At 40.7% G+C, this 16,799-nt stretch overlaps 1 protein-coding gene across 2 annotated transcripts in view; it reads left to right on the top strand.

The window, feature by feature from the left end:
* The window catches only part of AXIN1 (axin 1), a 1,214,366-nt gene that overhangs the window by 879,349 nt on the left and 318,218 nt on the right, over positions 1-16,799 (top strand). For both annotated transcript variants that reach the window (XM_044089473.1, XM_044089474.1), the window contains one exon: positions 13,864-14,031. In XM_044089473.1, coding sequence (XP_043945408.1) covers positions 13,864-14,031 — 168 coding nt within the window. The remainder of the gene's footprint in view (positions 1-13,863; positions 14,032-16,799) is intronic.

The raw sequence follows: 16,799 nt of genomic DNA, 5'->3' as shown, positions 1-16,799 counted from the left end.
TAGGGCTGATAGCCTAGTACCAACCTAGGAACCTATTCATCATGCTGTGTGTGGAGACGACTTTTGGTGTGATATGCCACCATTTGGTCTATTTTCTAAACCCAGGGTGTGCGTTATAGCAGTGGGGCCTTGCAGGAGAGGACATAGTGGTTCTTTACCAGGATGATAGGTCGTCGGAGGCCCTTTAAAGGAGTATTGAGAGGTCGGATGAGATTCCCAATCTTGTGGTCCTAAATTGTTAAAACTGTGGTATGAGCTGTTAAGCTTTAATTTCAGTTTTTGTAGGGAGGTTATATGTTGTAGTTAGACGTGTGTGGAAATAGGCAGCTAGCAAGTAAAGGGAGTGAGTGAATAGTAGGGAGCCTGGTGAAAGTTTTATCTTACAAAAAATCAGCAGCCAGTAGGCTTTGACTAGAACTTGGCACTGATGATCAGTCTTGGGGAAGAGTATAAGTCTGTAGATGTTTGTGAAGTTTGCAAAGAAGAGTGGTTTTACTTAGAGGCCGAACACTACTAGAGTCGACCAGTATTCAAGTTTGGAAGAAGCACCCCTTTCTTGCCAAGTTACTGGCCTCGGAGCTTCACTGCATGGTCTGGTATTAGAACCAACTGTGGAACATTTCAGGAGATCCCTTAAAACTTACTTTGCATAAAGTTTATTTTGATGTAGGCTGTCCCTGGTGACTGCACACTGATCAACAGCTTAATTTCAACTCTCCCAGTGTGAAAAAGAACTGGTAGGTAAGGGCCAGTAATTCTGTCAGTTTTAGTAAAATTCAGTTACTGTCTAGTAAGTTCACTGCCTGGATGAAGCAAAGAAGAAACTAATGGAGCCTGAAAGAAAATCAGTTAGAATAGGTAAAAAGAGAAAAGAGTGACTAGAAAGAATCCTGCAGCTATTCAGAAAAAAACAGTTCAAGCTCTAACATTTGTACAAGAGATGCCTTCCAGTAATTTATGGGGAAACATCAAATGTGTACAGAGCTGATTGAAATAAAACACTGAAGGAGTAGATCAACTCAAATAAAAAGTATGGAAAAAGTGGAACAAGCTTTAAACAGCTATTCAGATGAAGTGATAAAACTGCAAAAAAAAAAGCAGAGATCAATATGAAGAAAAGGCTGACTGAGTATGAAACTGCTCCAGAAGAGCTGTTTCAGAAAAAAATGGAAGAGTTAGAGGGCAAGAGCACCTAGAAAAACTGAGATTTTCTGCCATACCCAAGAAACTGGAAGAAACAGACTTTATTAATTTTATGAAAGCACAAATAAGTAACTGGACAGATATTCCACAGCAGGATTTATTAATTGAAAGGGCACATTGTGTGTATGCTCCAAACTTGGTCATGAGAAGGCAGCTAAGACCTGTATTAGTAAGGATGCAATCAAACCAGCAGGAGGAATTGATCCTGACAAAACTGTGGCAGAATAGCAAAGTACTAACAGAGACAGTTGCGTGTTTATTGAAAATGATTATTCACTACACCAGGCAAAAGAGAAGAAGCACATTTGTCTCAGCAGTCAGGAAATGTCAAGAAGCAGGTTTATGATTCAATCCACTGTATCCAGCTGTCTTCAGAATAGTTTTCCCTGGAGGGACTGAAAATCAAAGTCATTTTTGATGCACCACAGGCTGATAAGGAAATACAGAAGTTTGTCCAACAAAAAGTGAGCCATTAAACAGAAGGGGATTCAGCTTCTCATTCTTCTGATAATAAAGCTTATAGAGAGACTTTGCCAATAAAACATTTTCCAGTTTTCCAAAGTAAAATGCTTTAGAGATAGGGTGAAAAAAGCACAGGCATTGACTAAAAGGTTAGGGAGCACCTTGGACGTGAACTGGAGTCCAGGGTTGGGAGATGGAGATGAATAGGAAGAAGACCAGAAACACTGAAATTAAATGAACAAATGTGAGATTATAAAGCATCAGTCACATGTGGGAAATATGGCTTTCCAAGAAGTGTCGGAGAAAGATTGGACTTTTGTTGACTTTGTTACACTTGGGGGGGGGGGCTGAAAGGCATATATCCCACTTCATGTCATTAATGTTTGAAAGAACACTAAAAGGAAGAAAAAAGTAACTGTAAGTAAAACAGTTTTTAACAGTATTTGTATAACACATTTCATGAAGTAAATTGCATTTGTATAGTAAAGCATTTTTCAGTGATTCTTGTATGTGATGAAGATACTAAAGTAATCAAGTAATTTTTGTCTTTTTTAGTTTCAAGAAATGTAGGTGTTGCAATGTAAAAAGTGAAAGGCTAAACAAAAGCATGTTTAAGTTAATAGGCTGCAATCTTAGGCTGTTGGTGTGGGGGATTGGGGTATAAAAGTGTACTGATTATATATGTAGAGGTCAGATTTTTTTTTTTTTTACTTTTGCATAGGCGTACGTCTGTGTTTATGCCCTTGGGTTTAGTCCAGTAACAAGTTTTTTTGTATAAGCAAGTGGGCTTTAAAAATAAGAGACCAGCATGAATGTAATGAAGAGTTTTCCTTTAGCAAATAAATGTTCAGGGTGAATTGAGAAGTCTGCAGCTGAGGCAGCTGCACATTGTTTCCATGGAAACAAGCTGACTACAGGTGACAGCAATAAATCTCGAGAGGTCTGGGCATTGTTTGCTGAGAGCAGTGTAAAATTATAAGGTACATGGACAAACAGCTTAGTAAAAAAAAAGTTTGAAATTATTGGAAGTGAATAAGAGCAGCTTTCTGGTACTGAAATACTTCAGTGCTTTTAGTGTATAGCCAGTGCACTTTTTCTTAAGGCTAAAAGTTAATGTTTTCTGGAAGCATGCAAGCTGTTTTTCACATCTGGGAGGGGAATAAAGATAAGAATAGACAGCAATTACTGTAAGTAGGAGCACAGGCTGTAATGTGTGCCTTAGCATGGGTAACCTTAATTTTAGGTTAGGTAATGCCTGTAGGTCCAGCTGTCAATTTGGGACAATTGTTCCTATCAGGAGGGTTAAACTTCATTAGTTGAGGGTGTAAGTGGTTTTGTGTTTTTGTTTTAAGTTAATAAGTTATGGGGTGTTCTTGGGGTGTGCTTGTTTTTTTTTTTTGTTGTTTTTTTTGTTTTGATGCTTTTCATTAAAACAAAAAACTGGCATAGGTTCAAATGGAGATGGCAATGTGTAAAGGGATCAACCTGCCAAACAGTGGGTGCATTTCTCACACAAGCTGGAAATAGACATTTTAAAAAGTTGTCAGATATAATAGGTGTGAATAATAACTTCATAGCATAATGGCTACACTGCCCATATTATTTTAGAGTGGCCTCACAAGTATAGACAGAAAGGTAAGAGTACTGATTTATTTTAAGAAATGCATAGTGAAAATAGGAATGCTACAGGAGAGACATTTGGAAGGAAGGAGCATGTGACTCTGATGAAAGGATTTCAGACTGGATATTCAGCAGAATTTTAGGAACTAAGGAAAAGGGGGATTACCTATATTAATTGCTAGAGGAGCTCCAGTAGTGGTAGAAGAGGGGGAAAGATGACAATTTTAGGTTTGTGATAGTAAGGGTCTTCTGGCAATTGAAGAAAATTACACTGGCATGTATTTATATTCCACCTAAGACTACTGTTATGGAACCTAAGGAACATTTGGGAGAAATAATTAGCTTTCAGCAGGGAATATTGCATATAGGTGGAACTGGAACTTGAGGATGTATCTAGGGGACCTAGAAAGGAAAATATAACAAATGAAGGTAGATTTCTGAAGGAATTTATGAAAATATTTTGTATGGAAGATGTGAATTCAGTAGTAGAACTCTTGAGAGAATGTTTATGTTCCCCAAGGTACAATAACTGGACTAGATTAGACAGAAATATTTCACAGGGGCATGTGCATTTAATTGAAAGCTTTGACACACTATTTCAGATCTTGTGCCAGTAATAACTAAGATAAAAATGCAGGGTAATGAAGTAAAAATTAAACACTGGTGTTTCCCCACCTACCTGCTAAGAGAGGAATTTACGGAATGGGTAGTGCAAATTCTTTGAGCGTTATTAAGGAAGATAGAAATCTCTTTAGATGTTAGAGTTAGTGAGTGGGATAAAATGAAAGTGAAGTTTAAAAATAGGGTAGAAATAAAAGAAAAAGATGGTTAAGAAGTAACCAGAATTATTTAGAGGGGCTGACAAAGGTTAAAGTAGTGCAGAATAAGGGGAATCTCACAGAACATGAAGAGCTGCAGCTGAACAGTGCTAATGAGAAAATAAGGGAGTATCAAGATAACATGCATAAGTTTAGAAAGATTGCTGTTAAGCAAATAACTCCAGAACACAAAAACTTTTAGCATGATGACTTTGGCAACAGAGGATAGAAAGGGTTGTTTTCAAACTTATGGAGCCTGTAACAAGAAAAATAACCAGAGATCCTTTAGAGGTATTGGATATATTTCAGAAGTTTTATGAAATTTTGTATAAAGCAGTGAAATGTTGAAATCAGGAAAATGTGTAAATGGAAATGTTTATGGAAGATTTAAATATGCCAAGGTTAGAGGTAGATGAAGCTCAACAATTAACAGTTAAAATGGAAGGTAATGAGATAAAAATGGAGGCATTTAATAAATCTGCAGGAAAGTTTCCAGAAATAGACTGTATTCATGTTGGAGTTTGGAAGCTAGAAGCAAAGAAAATGCTAGATCTGGAAGGTTATTTTAACAGTACTTTAAAATTAGGGGAAGCACCAACATCCTGGAAGAAAGATTTGTTGACTGTAGTACCTGAAGATGGTAAAGACTCTTCAGACCCAGCTTCATATAGGCCACGCCCATTTTAATTTTAAACAATGATTATAAAGCGTTTATCAGTAATAGCTAAAAGAATGGCAGAGGTCTTGCTAAAATTGATAGGTGTGGATCAGTGTGATTTTGTGGAGAGGAGGCAAACATTTGACAACATTAATAGAAAAATGATGAACCAGAGGAAAGCAGAATGTAAGAAAATACACTGTTAGTGGGTCTTGATGCAGAGAAAGCATTCATCAGAGTAAGCTGGGATTTTGAGTAGGATAGTGAAAGCATCTGCATTCCCCTGATATAATAAGGTTAATTAGAAGGATATTTGAGGAATCAGAGGCAAAAATGAAAGTGGGAGTGTTCCTTTCTGATGAGTTTTGCCTGAATAGAAGCACCAGGCAGGGTCAGATCCTTTTTGTTGTTGGCATTATATTTAGAGTCGTTGCCAAATAAAATAAGGGACTTGGAAATTCAATTATGTAATTGGTATGATAATCAAGAAAAGTTGGCTATATGCATACTGTGTTATTTTGTACCTGATAAAACCAGAAAGGGACATCTCAGTGTGTTGTGAAACATCCTGATATGGTTTCAAGTCTTTTCAGGATATATAATTAATGAAGAAAAAATAAAAGGCTATAGCTGTAAACTATGTATCCACACATGTATTTGGATCAGCAATACCCATGTTTATGGGGACACAATATTTTGGGGTATGGGTTAAAAAGGATTCTGTTTTGATGTTTAAGGATATGTGGGAAGAGTCTAAACAAAAAAATAACACAAAAACTGAGAAACTGGAAGCTTTTATTTATGGATGTGGCTTGCAAGATGCAAGCACTGAAACTATTGTTGGTACCTTTAGTTTTATATACTTGTCAGGCATATTTTTATCAACCAAAGGAGTTGTGGATAGTGATTAATAAAGAGTTGAAGGATTTTATCTGGGAGGGAAAGAGGACAAGGGTCAAGTGAGATAAGTTGATCCTTCTAATAGAACAAGATGGTTTAGGATTACCTGATTTGAAGGGATATTTTAGAGCTACATAGTTAAGGTTCCTCAATCATAAGTGAAAGACCTGTTCTGGTAGAATTTTATTTGAATCTATAACAGAAGCTGCTGTTAAAAGGGGATAATTGGTGGATATATAAATACTGCACAGTAACTATAGGACTCGATCAGAAGAGGTTAGAAAACATTGGGAAGAGAGATTGGATAAGCAGTTCACAAAAACTATGGGAGGACATGTGTACCTCCCAAATAAGCAACAAAGTCTAGAAGATTTAGGATTTTTACTTGGAAGTGTGTGCATAGGTGTTTTTATACCAGACTTCAAAGATTTTTCCTCAGGGAGATGGCAAATGTTGTGAATGGGAAGAAATAATTAATTGGGCACATTTGTTTTGGGAGTGTAATGAGTTGGCAGACTTTAAAAATGCCATTACAGAGTACTCTTGTCAGAAACGTTGGGTGACCAAATGGGAGTTGCTAAGGAAATTATTTTTTTAACTGGGATATACTGTACCTGAATTGCCTAAACACAGTAAGGCCTTATTAAGTTTAATTCTGGTGGCTGCCAAAAAAGTAACTACTAGAAAATTGAAATCCTAGTCTAAACTAACTATATTTGAAGTAGTTAATATTGTAACAGATAAAAAAGTTGAACTGGGGTGTTTAGAGAAGGATAGGAGCAGTTTACATAGAAAAATATGGAAGTTGAGAGAACGGCACATGCATAATAATGATATGGAGGAGGAGATGTGAGGTTTAAGGGAAGGCAGGAATTTAGTATTTTATGTAATGTTAGATTGATGATTACTGTGCAAAAGAATATATGTAATATGTAATGTTTGTAACTGTGAACATGTTAATATGGTTTGTTTTCTTTTAAGTAAATGTATGTTTGCTTGTGCCTTAAGTAATAATAAAATAAAGGTGTTTAAAAAGTTTATTTTAATGTAGATTATTTTTCATGAGCTCTGATTCAATGTCTTTTTTATTGAGACTGAGCCATTTCAGTTTCCTGAATAAAATGTCAAGGTCTGTGTACTCCATAATCATTTTGTTTGTGCTGCTTTTAATATATTTGCTGTTTATCTGTGCTGTCTGGCTTGAGGCTTATCCCACTGCATTTAATAGAATTATGCTAGCAAGCACTAGCCACATATTTTAAATATGTTTGACCCCTGTGGAGCATGCCATCATCTAGTGGTGCTGTCCTCGATCTCTGATGCTGCTGTTCACTCTTGACTCTCTCTGGACCTAATGTGAAACCATTCCATTGTCCGAGAGGAGACTTGAGTTATCCTTGTGCAGTGTCATACTAAAGCCATAGGATTTTCTTTCAGCATGAAAATGCTTAAACAGAGTTTGTGCTGCCTTAAGTTACTTCTTTCTTAAAGCTGTTTAGTGAAGTAGACACTGCTGCCCCAGTTGCTTGTTAGAATTCTGAGGACCTTATTTGCAGTCATCAGAGCAGCAAAACTTAAACTGCTAAAGTGGGAGAATATGTACCAATTCCAGGGTTGAAGTACCCTCGAAGTTGCAGAGATTTCACGCATTGGTTTATGTAGAAGTTGTTTGGAGGATGCACATTTTAAGGGTATACCAGAGTTTTAGAATTTTTTTTTGTCTGAATCTCTTGTTTATTTTTTTTTTATTTTTAATTCCCACCCTGGTACCATGCCCATTGGCTGCCTTAACTGTACACTGTTAGTTCATTTGCACTCTCAGGATTGGAGAGAGAGGCATCCTTGAAGTAAGCAAGCATGGATAGAGTTTTAGGCTTAGAAGAAGAAGATGGCGTTGATTTAATATGCAAGTCAGTAGGCCTGAATGCACCCTCAGAAGCCGGTGCCTGCACAGCGGCTCCATACCCATCCAAGATAGAGACATCTGCGGCAAAGCATCGTGGTCTGTCAATCATGTCATCCCAGGCAGACAGATACTGGATCCCCTTTGAATGACACCATAAGCTTAGCCAATTGTTGAAGTCAATCATTTTATCCTTATAATCCTTATAGTCAGGGGTATAAAGCATGCAGCCAACGTCATTACATCAGTCTTTCTTGTAGTGCGGTGCCTGAAGCAGAAGCAGTTCGCAAGTGCCCGTCGGCTGTCTTCTGAAATTTTTGTTTTCGAGATTCAGAACCAAAGTCTTCAACTAAGCTAAGAACCTCGTTGGGGAAACTTTTTCTTGCTCTAATCCAATGTCAGTAAAAGTTAATTTTATTTCTTGTGGAAAGCAAATACCTCATAAAGATTTTCATTCGTACTGCATTCCTTGCTTAGGCCCTGACCACGACCTACCTCGCTGTCAGTTTTGTGCCTTATTTAAACAACGAACTATTCGTCGTCTGTTTATTTACGCTTCTAAACATTTTGGTACTTGGTTCAATTATCCAGATATGGCTTCGGGAAGCCACCCAACTACCGACATTCTGAAAAAACGCAAAGATAAAGACAGAGACTGACCACATAGGTCCAAAGCTGACGACGACGCTTCTCCTAAGCTAGTCGCCAGTTCGCCGGTACTCAGTGAGGCGCTTTCACAGCCCCTGATTCCTGCTATTTCAGATTTGCAGGCCTCTACTGAGACCTATTCGGAGTCGTTATGCTGCAAGATGCTTCAACTGTGGAACCTGCAGATGTCTCTACCTTGGATGGGTATGGAGCCGCTGTGCAGGCACCGGCTTCTGAGGGTGCATTCAGAACTACTGACTTGCACATTAAATCAACGCCATCTTCTTCTTCTAAGCCTAAAACTCTATCCATGCCTAGAAAACCAATGCCCAGACCACATGGCCAGGCCTCTATGCCTAAAAAACAAATAAGAATTGCTGAAGACCTTATTACTCTAATCAGGGGAGGAAGCCACCCTTCCCCCGCGAAGAGACCTAGGACTGAGTTTACTTATGATTCTTCTGATCAGGACTCTGAAATTTCTGTTTCCTCTGATGACCAGGAATTTACCCTTATCTACCTATGAGGATTCTGATGCAGAGGACTCTATTCCATCTGCTTCCCCTCCAGAGGATTTCTCTTTTGGTGAAACCTTGCATACTCTTAGGGAGCATTTTTGCTGGGAAAGCCAGGATTACACTGACTCTAAAAAGAGGCTTAGGGATTTCTTACTCCTGCCACAACACAGGCTTTAGTTATCCCCCCCTGTACTGAACATTGTTGATGATGCCTTTTCGGAACCTAGCTTGGCCCCTAACTCTTTACCTCCTGCTCCCAGAAAACCTGATAGATGTTACAGGGTTCCTGACTCTCACAAGCTCCTCTGAGACCATTTCACAGGGACCCAAGGGCATTAAGGCTACTTCTGCCAAAAATCCTACCCCCTCTGATAGAGATTCCAGGGCGCTGGATAGATGGGGTAAGAAGGTATACACTTCTGTAACCTTGGCCATTAGGGCCTTAAACTGCCAGTTTCATATGTTAGTGTCAGCAACATATTATTGGATTGCTTAAACAGAAAATGATGTTGATTCCTGACTGTGCTGAAAATAAAGATTTACAGGATTTAATGCATTCTGCTGAACAAGTTGGAAAACATACTTTGCAATGTGGTTTTGATTCACTAGAGGCATCTTGCAGGGCTGCTGTCACTGGGTCTTTACTTAGAAGGCATGCTTGGCTTAAGGAGCAATCTTTGCCAGATCATGTTAAAGCTAAATTGCTGAATGCTCCCTTAAACCAAGACCGCCTGTTTGGCAACAAAGCAGAAGTACTTAAAAAGATGGAGGAAAAAGCTAAATCTATGCAAACTGTGATTTTCTGCAAGTACAGCCTCCCAGATTTAGTAGGCATTGGCCCTCTAAAAATTGGTCCTTTCCTGCCTCTTCCAGGCCTTCAGTCCAAACCCAGAACCAGCTGAACACCCAGGCATCAGTCCCAAGGTACTCACAGGACTAAGCAGTGGGGGCTCCCACTTCCAAAGCTGGGAGTGGTAAGACCCCCTCCCCCCCATGGTAAATTGTCTCAATGACTTAACTTTAAATCTTCCAAGCCCTACACAACTGACTGCTCCTTTAGGGGGGAAAGATTGCCCTGCAGGCAAACAATTTCCCTGCAGGCAAACAATTGGGAACTCATTACCCAGGACAAATGGGTTTCAGATATAGTTTCCCAAGGATACAGATTCCACTTTCACTCCTTACCAGCCCCTAACTGTTGGCCAGATCTACCCCCAAATCAGTGGGCAGAAGCTCAAAAGCAAATTCTCTCTCTCTCTCTCTCTCTTAAGCATCAGGGCTATTCAACCTGTTCCAGAAGAGGAAAGGGGACAAGGTTTCTACTCAAGACTTTTCCTGGTGCCCAGAAAAGACAACTCCTAGCATCCTATCCTGGACCTCTCTATCCTAAACACTTTTTTGGTGATCCCAAAATTCAAGATGCTAACTCTTCACCAGCTGCTTCTTATGCTAGGCAAGGATGCCTGGTTGGCAACACTGGATTTAAAGGAAGCCTTACCTGCACATCCCAATAAGGGAATCTTGCAGAAGATACCTACGCTTCAAAGCAGGCTACATGCACTGTCAGTTCTCTGCACTGCCCTTTAGTTTATCTACTGCACCCAGGATATTCACAAAGTGCCTAGCTGCAGTCATTGCATTTTGCAGGCAAAGAAATATCCAAATATAGCCATATCTGGACGATTGTCTAATTCAGGCAGAAAGCCAGGACATACTATTGAATCGTCTGGCATTTGTACAAAAATTGCTAACTTCTCTGGGGTACACCATAAACGAAAAGAAATCACATCTGGTACCCTGCCAACAAATTGTATTCCTGGGAGCAAGCTTGAACACAACTTCCCAGATGGCTTTCCTCATGCCAGAGAAACAAGTTCATTTGACAATCTACTTCAAACTACTGGCCACAAAGACCCCACCTGTCTGCAAGCCCTGGGGTTCATGGCCTCCTGCATTCTTCTGATTCCATATGCAAGACTGCATATGAGGAAACTACAATGGTATCTAAAAAGCTTATGGTGTCAGCATTCTCAGGATCTAGAAGCAATGATTCCTATTGTACCTTGTCTACAGATAGAGTTCCTTTGGTGGGCAGAGGCCTGCCACCAAAATAAGGGACTACCATTCACTCTACCCCCTGCCATCCAAACCCTAACAGACGCATCAGACTATGCATGGGGGGCTCACTTGGCAGGGAAGTGCATGTAGGGCAAATGGAACCCAAGTCAAATGCACCCGCATAACAATCAAAAAGGAATGTTAGCCGTACAGAATGCTCTGACAGCTTTCAAGGACCACATTCTTCCAGGGCAACTAATGGTAAAGTTGGACAACAACACTGTTATGTGGTACATAAACAAGCAGGGGGAACCCTCTCTGCAGACTAGCCATGGCTCTGTGGAACACAGCCTTGAGCTACCAAGTGCACCTACAGGCTCAATTCCTGCCAGAAAAGTTAAATACACTGGCAGACTAAGCAGAAATCTCGTGGACCCACATGAGTGGGAACTGGAACCAAAGATATTCAACATGTTGAGAAACAAATGGGGGAGCCCAGATATAGACCTGTTCACCTCCCCCCAGAACTACCAATTGGAAAAATTCTGCACAAGGACTCCCCACAAACAAGCTTTGAAAGTGGATGCCCTGTCCTACACCTGGAAGTATCTGTTAATTTATGCTTTTCCCTCGCTGCCTCTCCTCTCCAAAGTACTACTAAAGATCAAACAGGACAAACCAAGGATAATACTGATTGCACCAGACTGGCCACGCCAACACTGGTAGTACCCCCTTCTGCGCAGTGTGTCACTGCTGGCACCATGGCACTTGCCTCAGACTCCTGCCCTGTTGTCCCAGCAGGAGGGCCAAATTCTGCACCCACAGCTTCAAACCCTGAACCTGGCAGCCTGGCTAATTACCTGACTCTCCATTACCATCCCTCAATAAGCAAGTGTTGGATGTCATTCTGCAGGCAAGGAGACCTAGTACTAGAAAATCCTATGCTGAAAATTGAAAAATATTCTGTTCCTGGAACCAAACTCAGGGAATGGGCACAGCAGCGCCCAATTTACCTCAGATTCTTCAATACTTAACTGAGATGCTTCACAAGGGCCTTTCCTTTTCCTCCATCAAAATTCATGCCTCAGCCATTTCAGCTCATTACAACACAGAACCCACCCCTCTTCTCTCACCCACTGCTGAAGCAGTTCCTCAGAGTGGCCAAAAACTTAAGACCACCCAGGAGAGCCCCTACTGCAGCCTGGGACCTTAACGTTGTATTGGAAAAACTCACTCTACTTCCTTTTGAGCAAGCTGCAAATGCAGAGTTGAAATTCCTTTCTTGGAAAACAGCCTTCCTTTTAGTCATCACTTCAGCTAGAAGGGTGTCTGAATTACAGGCCCTCATGGCAGTGGAGCCTTTCATCATTTTTCATGCGGACAGGGTGTCCCTCAGGACCAATCCCTCCTTCATGCCTAAGGTGGTATCCAGTGTGGCCCTTAATCAGTCCATTAATTTGCCAACCTTCTTTACTAATCCACAGAACAAAGGGGAATGAATACTGCACTCTTTAGATGTGCACAGACAACTTAGATTTTATTTGGGCAGGACTAAACCTCTCAGGAAATATGAACAGCTGCTGGTTGCATTTGCTGCCGGGGCAGAGGGGAAGGCCATTTCAAAGCAAACCATTTGTAAATGGATAGGCCATTGCATTCATTTCTGCTATAAGCACTATGGAAAACCTACCCCACAGGGGATTAGACCACATTCAACCAGGGCTGCATCTACCTCTGCAGCCTTTCTCAGAGGTGTCCCTACCAGGGACATCTTAGAAGCTGCTACTTGGAGTTCTGTACATATTCACCAAGCATTACCATTTGCCAGTTTTCTTTAAATCCAGAGCTGGCTTTGCCCCTGCAGTCTTGCAGGGCCTTACAGCTGGTCCTAATGCTATCTAATTTCCTCCTCCCATACTTAGCTTTGGGAAGCTACACAAATGTGATGACTGCAGCAGTGAAACACGAAGAACATAGTACAGTTGTGTACACTTACCATAAATGTAGATGTTCGAGTGTATTCACTGTTGCAGTCCTAGTTACCCTCCCTCCAGCCCCCTGACTTCTTTTGGCTATACCTCTATTCTTGCTTACTATGTTTAAAGCTTTTTGGTGTATTTGCTTTTTTGTTGGAGGTGTAACCTTGTATATATAATTGCTTTCCATTATGGGGGCACCTGACATCTGGGGCAAGAAAAACTGATGTAATGGCATCGGCTGCATGCTTTAATCCCCTGACTACCTGACGTCATGGAAGATGAGACAGCAACCGATGCAAGACCCAAGACTTTGATAATCAGGCCGACTGAGGGCTACTACAAGCAGATAACCCAAATGTGATGACTGCAACAGTTGAATACACTTGAACATCTACATTTATGGTAAGTGTAGACAACTGTACTTTCTGTGTCCCATAGAGGTCCCAATCCCTTCCCTTCTAACTGCTTCTCAGAAGTGGCCAGCCGACACTCTCAGCAGCTGCCTGTGTGCTCCCATGTATGTCTGACTCAGCAGCGCTTGGCCTCTCTCACAGGCAAGGTAATTGTCACCAGGTGATGGGCCACGAAACAATTACTCCCAGCTGCCACACACAATGGGCAAGCTGTCATCAGCTGATGTAATCCATCAAATCTCAGTTTATTCTTCATAGTGCTGGGACTGAACATCAGGTCTTACAGTTCTAACAGGGCCTTTGTTTTGTGCCACATGCATTTAGTGTATACATAATTCTTAGCATCTTTTACAGCATGAAATGTATTCATAATATTCATTATGGGCATTTCTTTTTCTATTTTCATTTTTCTTGTCATATTTTTGAAATACTTGCAGTGCTTATTTCTAAGTATCATAACTAACAACAGGCAGTAGTGAGGACTGCATTCTTTTCTTGCACAGCAGATCGGATGCAGCAAGAGGTGATCTGTTGTCATTGATTGATGCTTTGTTTCTCAGCAGAGCTGTTTGTGTGATAGCACACTGTGCAATGCAGATGAATATGCTGTTCCTTAGGCCGAACAGTTGATAGAGAATAAATTATGGGTATTTATTTTTCTTTTCTTTTTTTTTTTAATATAGGCACAAACCTCAAAAAAGAGCAGGTAGTGGAGCACCCCAGTCATGTGAAAACATTGTGGTCGCATACTACTTCTGTGGAGAGCCAATACCCTATAGAACGTCTGTGAAGGGGCGTGTGGTCTCCCTTGGACAATTTAAGGAATTGCTTACCAAAAAAGGGAACTACAGGTAAGGGTGTGATGATACATAGCCTTCTGTCACCTAAGTATATACAGTTTAGTTACTTCATTAGAAAATTGTTGGTCGTCATCTAATTGCATTTACTTTGACAATAAAGCAGTTATTTCAGTAATGTAAAGTTAGTTTGGTATATTTGCGACATTGTGAACCTTAATTTCTCATAATGATGCATTGTTTGGATGGTTACCATGTTGTTTTCTGTCTTTCGGCTTTTTCCTAGTAAGGGGTTGCCACAGCGGAACTCCGGTCCATTAATGATTGGCAGTAGATTTTTACGAAACACCGAGGTGCCAGCTCGACGCCCATTTAGGCATGCATGTCTTTCGAACGCTACCCAACCGCGGAGAGGATATGCAGACTACACACAGAAGGCACTCCAAAGCCACGCCGAGAATCGAACGGGAGAACCTCTTGCTGTGAGGTAACAATGCTACCGCCGTACCACCGCGGCAACATGCTAATACAAAATAGATGTTAATCATTTTCACTGCTGCAGTAGCCTTCCTGGTTAGGAAATAACCGGCCAGGTTCTAAAAGCTCTCCCCTCCACCCCCCTATTCCAGACAAAAATAGAAGAGTGAAGCATACCCCCCAAAGATTCTTAATCTCCATAGAATCATAAAAACTGCAAGGCAAGTAAGTCTGAAAATCATGTGCACCTTGCCTAATAGCACCCTCTAGATGTGCCTGCACTTCGAGGAGGGAGAAGCATGTTAGGCCATGGATGAACTTTCTAGATACCCTTCAGTCGTCAGGATTAGTCTTAAAGGAAGAAAGAGCATCACTCTGATTAACATGCAGGGGAGCTTTTCAAAGATGGAACAACCACCAGATAATGAATCTGTCCTTCCAGTGTGTTTCATTTATATGTTGATGGAGATTTAGATCCTTGGTTCTGGTGTTTTTACAACCTGTCATCCTGTGAAGGTATTACCGATCAGTTAGTCTGAGATCCTTGATGGTATAGACTGACAGACATATATCTCTGTACAGGAGTCAGTAAGGGAAATAATACAGGGATAAGATTCTAATCATTCTTGGTTGCCAAGAACTTTTAGTTCAGTAATCCTTTTCATCAGGAATCTGAGAGTCTTTTTTGCCTTCATGATGTGTCTGGCTAGGACCATATCTTAAGGAGTATTGTAGTCTGTCATTGATCTCACTAGGGCAGAGTACAGATGACAGTAAATTCTTTTGATCTAGTTAAGATACCTACAGAAATCCATTATACTATACAGAAGGATTCCCAATCTATTGTTGCAACTCAGTACTCAAAGGTGAGGGAATTGCTGACCAGGTGCCAAGATCCCTGACTTCTGTGCCCCTATGGATTTAGACACTGGCTGTGCAGTAAATTGCAGATGAGGATTGTTTCCCCAAAAGTGATTGTACTGCACTTTATTTGCATTTGGTTTGAGTCATTTCATTTTATTCCATTGGTTTGTAAAAAAACAATTCTTGCTGAAGTGCTTCTGCATCATTAAGAAAATGGACACTGACATCCAGTTTGCAGTCATCCATGAATGTGGTTAGCTGTATGTCAGGGTTAGTGGTATGGAGGCCCAAAAAGTGTATACAAAAAAAGAAGGCCCCAGTTCCCCCTTGTGGTAGTCCACTGGTTACTTTCTAAAGTGGCAACTGCTGTCTTAGTTGAATGAGTTCTTTCTTTTAGCCTGTTTGCAATCCTTCTTACTATGTAAGGGTCAAGCTTTAGTTCTTTTATCTTGTTTACAATGCCAGAGTGGGATAGAACGTCAAAGACCTTAGTCTGATCCACATATGCTGTGGGAGCTTTGTGACCCTGTCCACTGTCCCTGTAACCATCTCAACAAGGTTTACAAGATTGGATAGACATGATGCACCCTTGACAGAATGAACTGTTGTGGGTACAGTGATATGAGATTTTTTAATATCTTGGTTTAAGAGGTTAAATATGATATGTTCCATAGCCTTGAAAATTAGGCTGTTTAGGTTGATGGATCTGTAATTGCCGAGTTCTGTGGTAAAGCCCCTTTGTGCTTTGAGTATTGCCCACATGACTCTGTAGCAGATGAATTAGCTTATGCTGACCAGTTGTTCCCCACTTAACTGTCTGACACTGAGAACACCATGTTTTTTTGCATCTTTGCCAGAAGAGTTATTTGGAGACACCCTCAGTAGAATGAAGGATTCTTCAAATGGAAAACTAAGAACCACCCAGAAAGCATACAGGCAAATTCTGTAAGGGCTGTGAAATGTCAGACTCGTGTGTTCAAATTCCAGGGGAATTTCCTGTCCAAATTTAAGGGCAAGGCAGAGAAGATACGAGGATAAAGCCTTGAGAGAAAGTGCTGGATCTTTGCAAACTCCTTCCAAGTTGACAAGGTCTCAAGCAAACGTGACAATGATGGCAGTGGATTCATCTTGTTGGGCAACACCTATGAGGTTAGTTATGCAGAGACATGCTTGGCTTAGGGCACAGCCTCTGCCAGAACATGTGAAGACTGAGCTACTTAATGTGTATTGAAACAATGAAATACTTTTTGGGACTCCTAGCAGAGTATGTGGTAAAACGGAGAAAAATGGGGAAGACTATGCAGTCATTGAAACAACTGATCTGATGTTGTCAGTCTTCATTTATTCCTTGACCTGTGGGTTCAGTTACGAATATTTACTACAGCCCGCGAAGACCAAAAACTCTCAAGCTTAAGTCCTACCCAGAATGCTCCTCTCCCAATTTCCCCAGATCTTGTTTGATGCTTCCTGTGACGGATGTG

Source organism: Protopterus annectens, chromosome 12.part0 (assembly GCF_019279795.1).
Source record: "Protopterus annectens isolate FY-2018-M chromosome 12.part0, PAN1.0, whole genome shotgun sequence".
Taxonomy (NCBI): domain Eukaryota; kingdom Metazoa; phylum Chordata; order Ceratodontiformes; family Protopteridae; genus Protopterus; species Protopterus annectens.
This window is presented reverse-complemented; position numbering and strand designations above follow the sequence as displayed.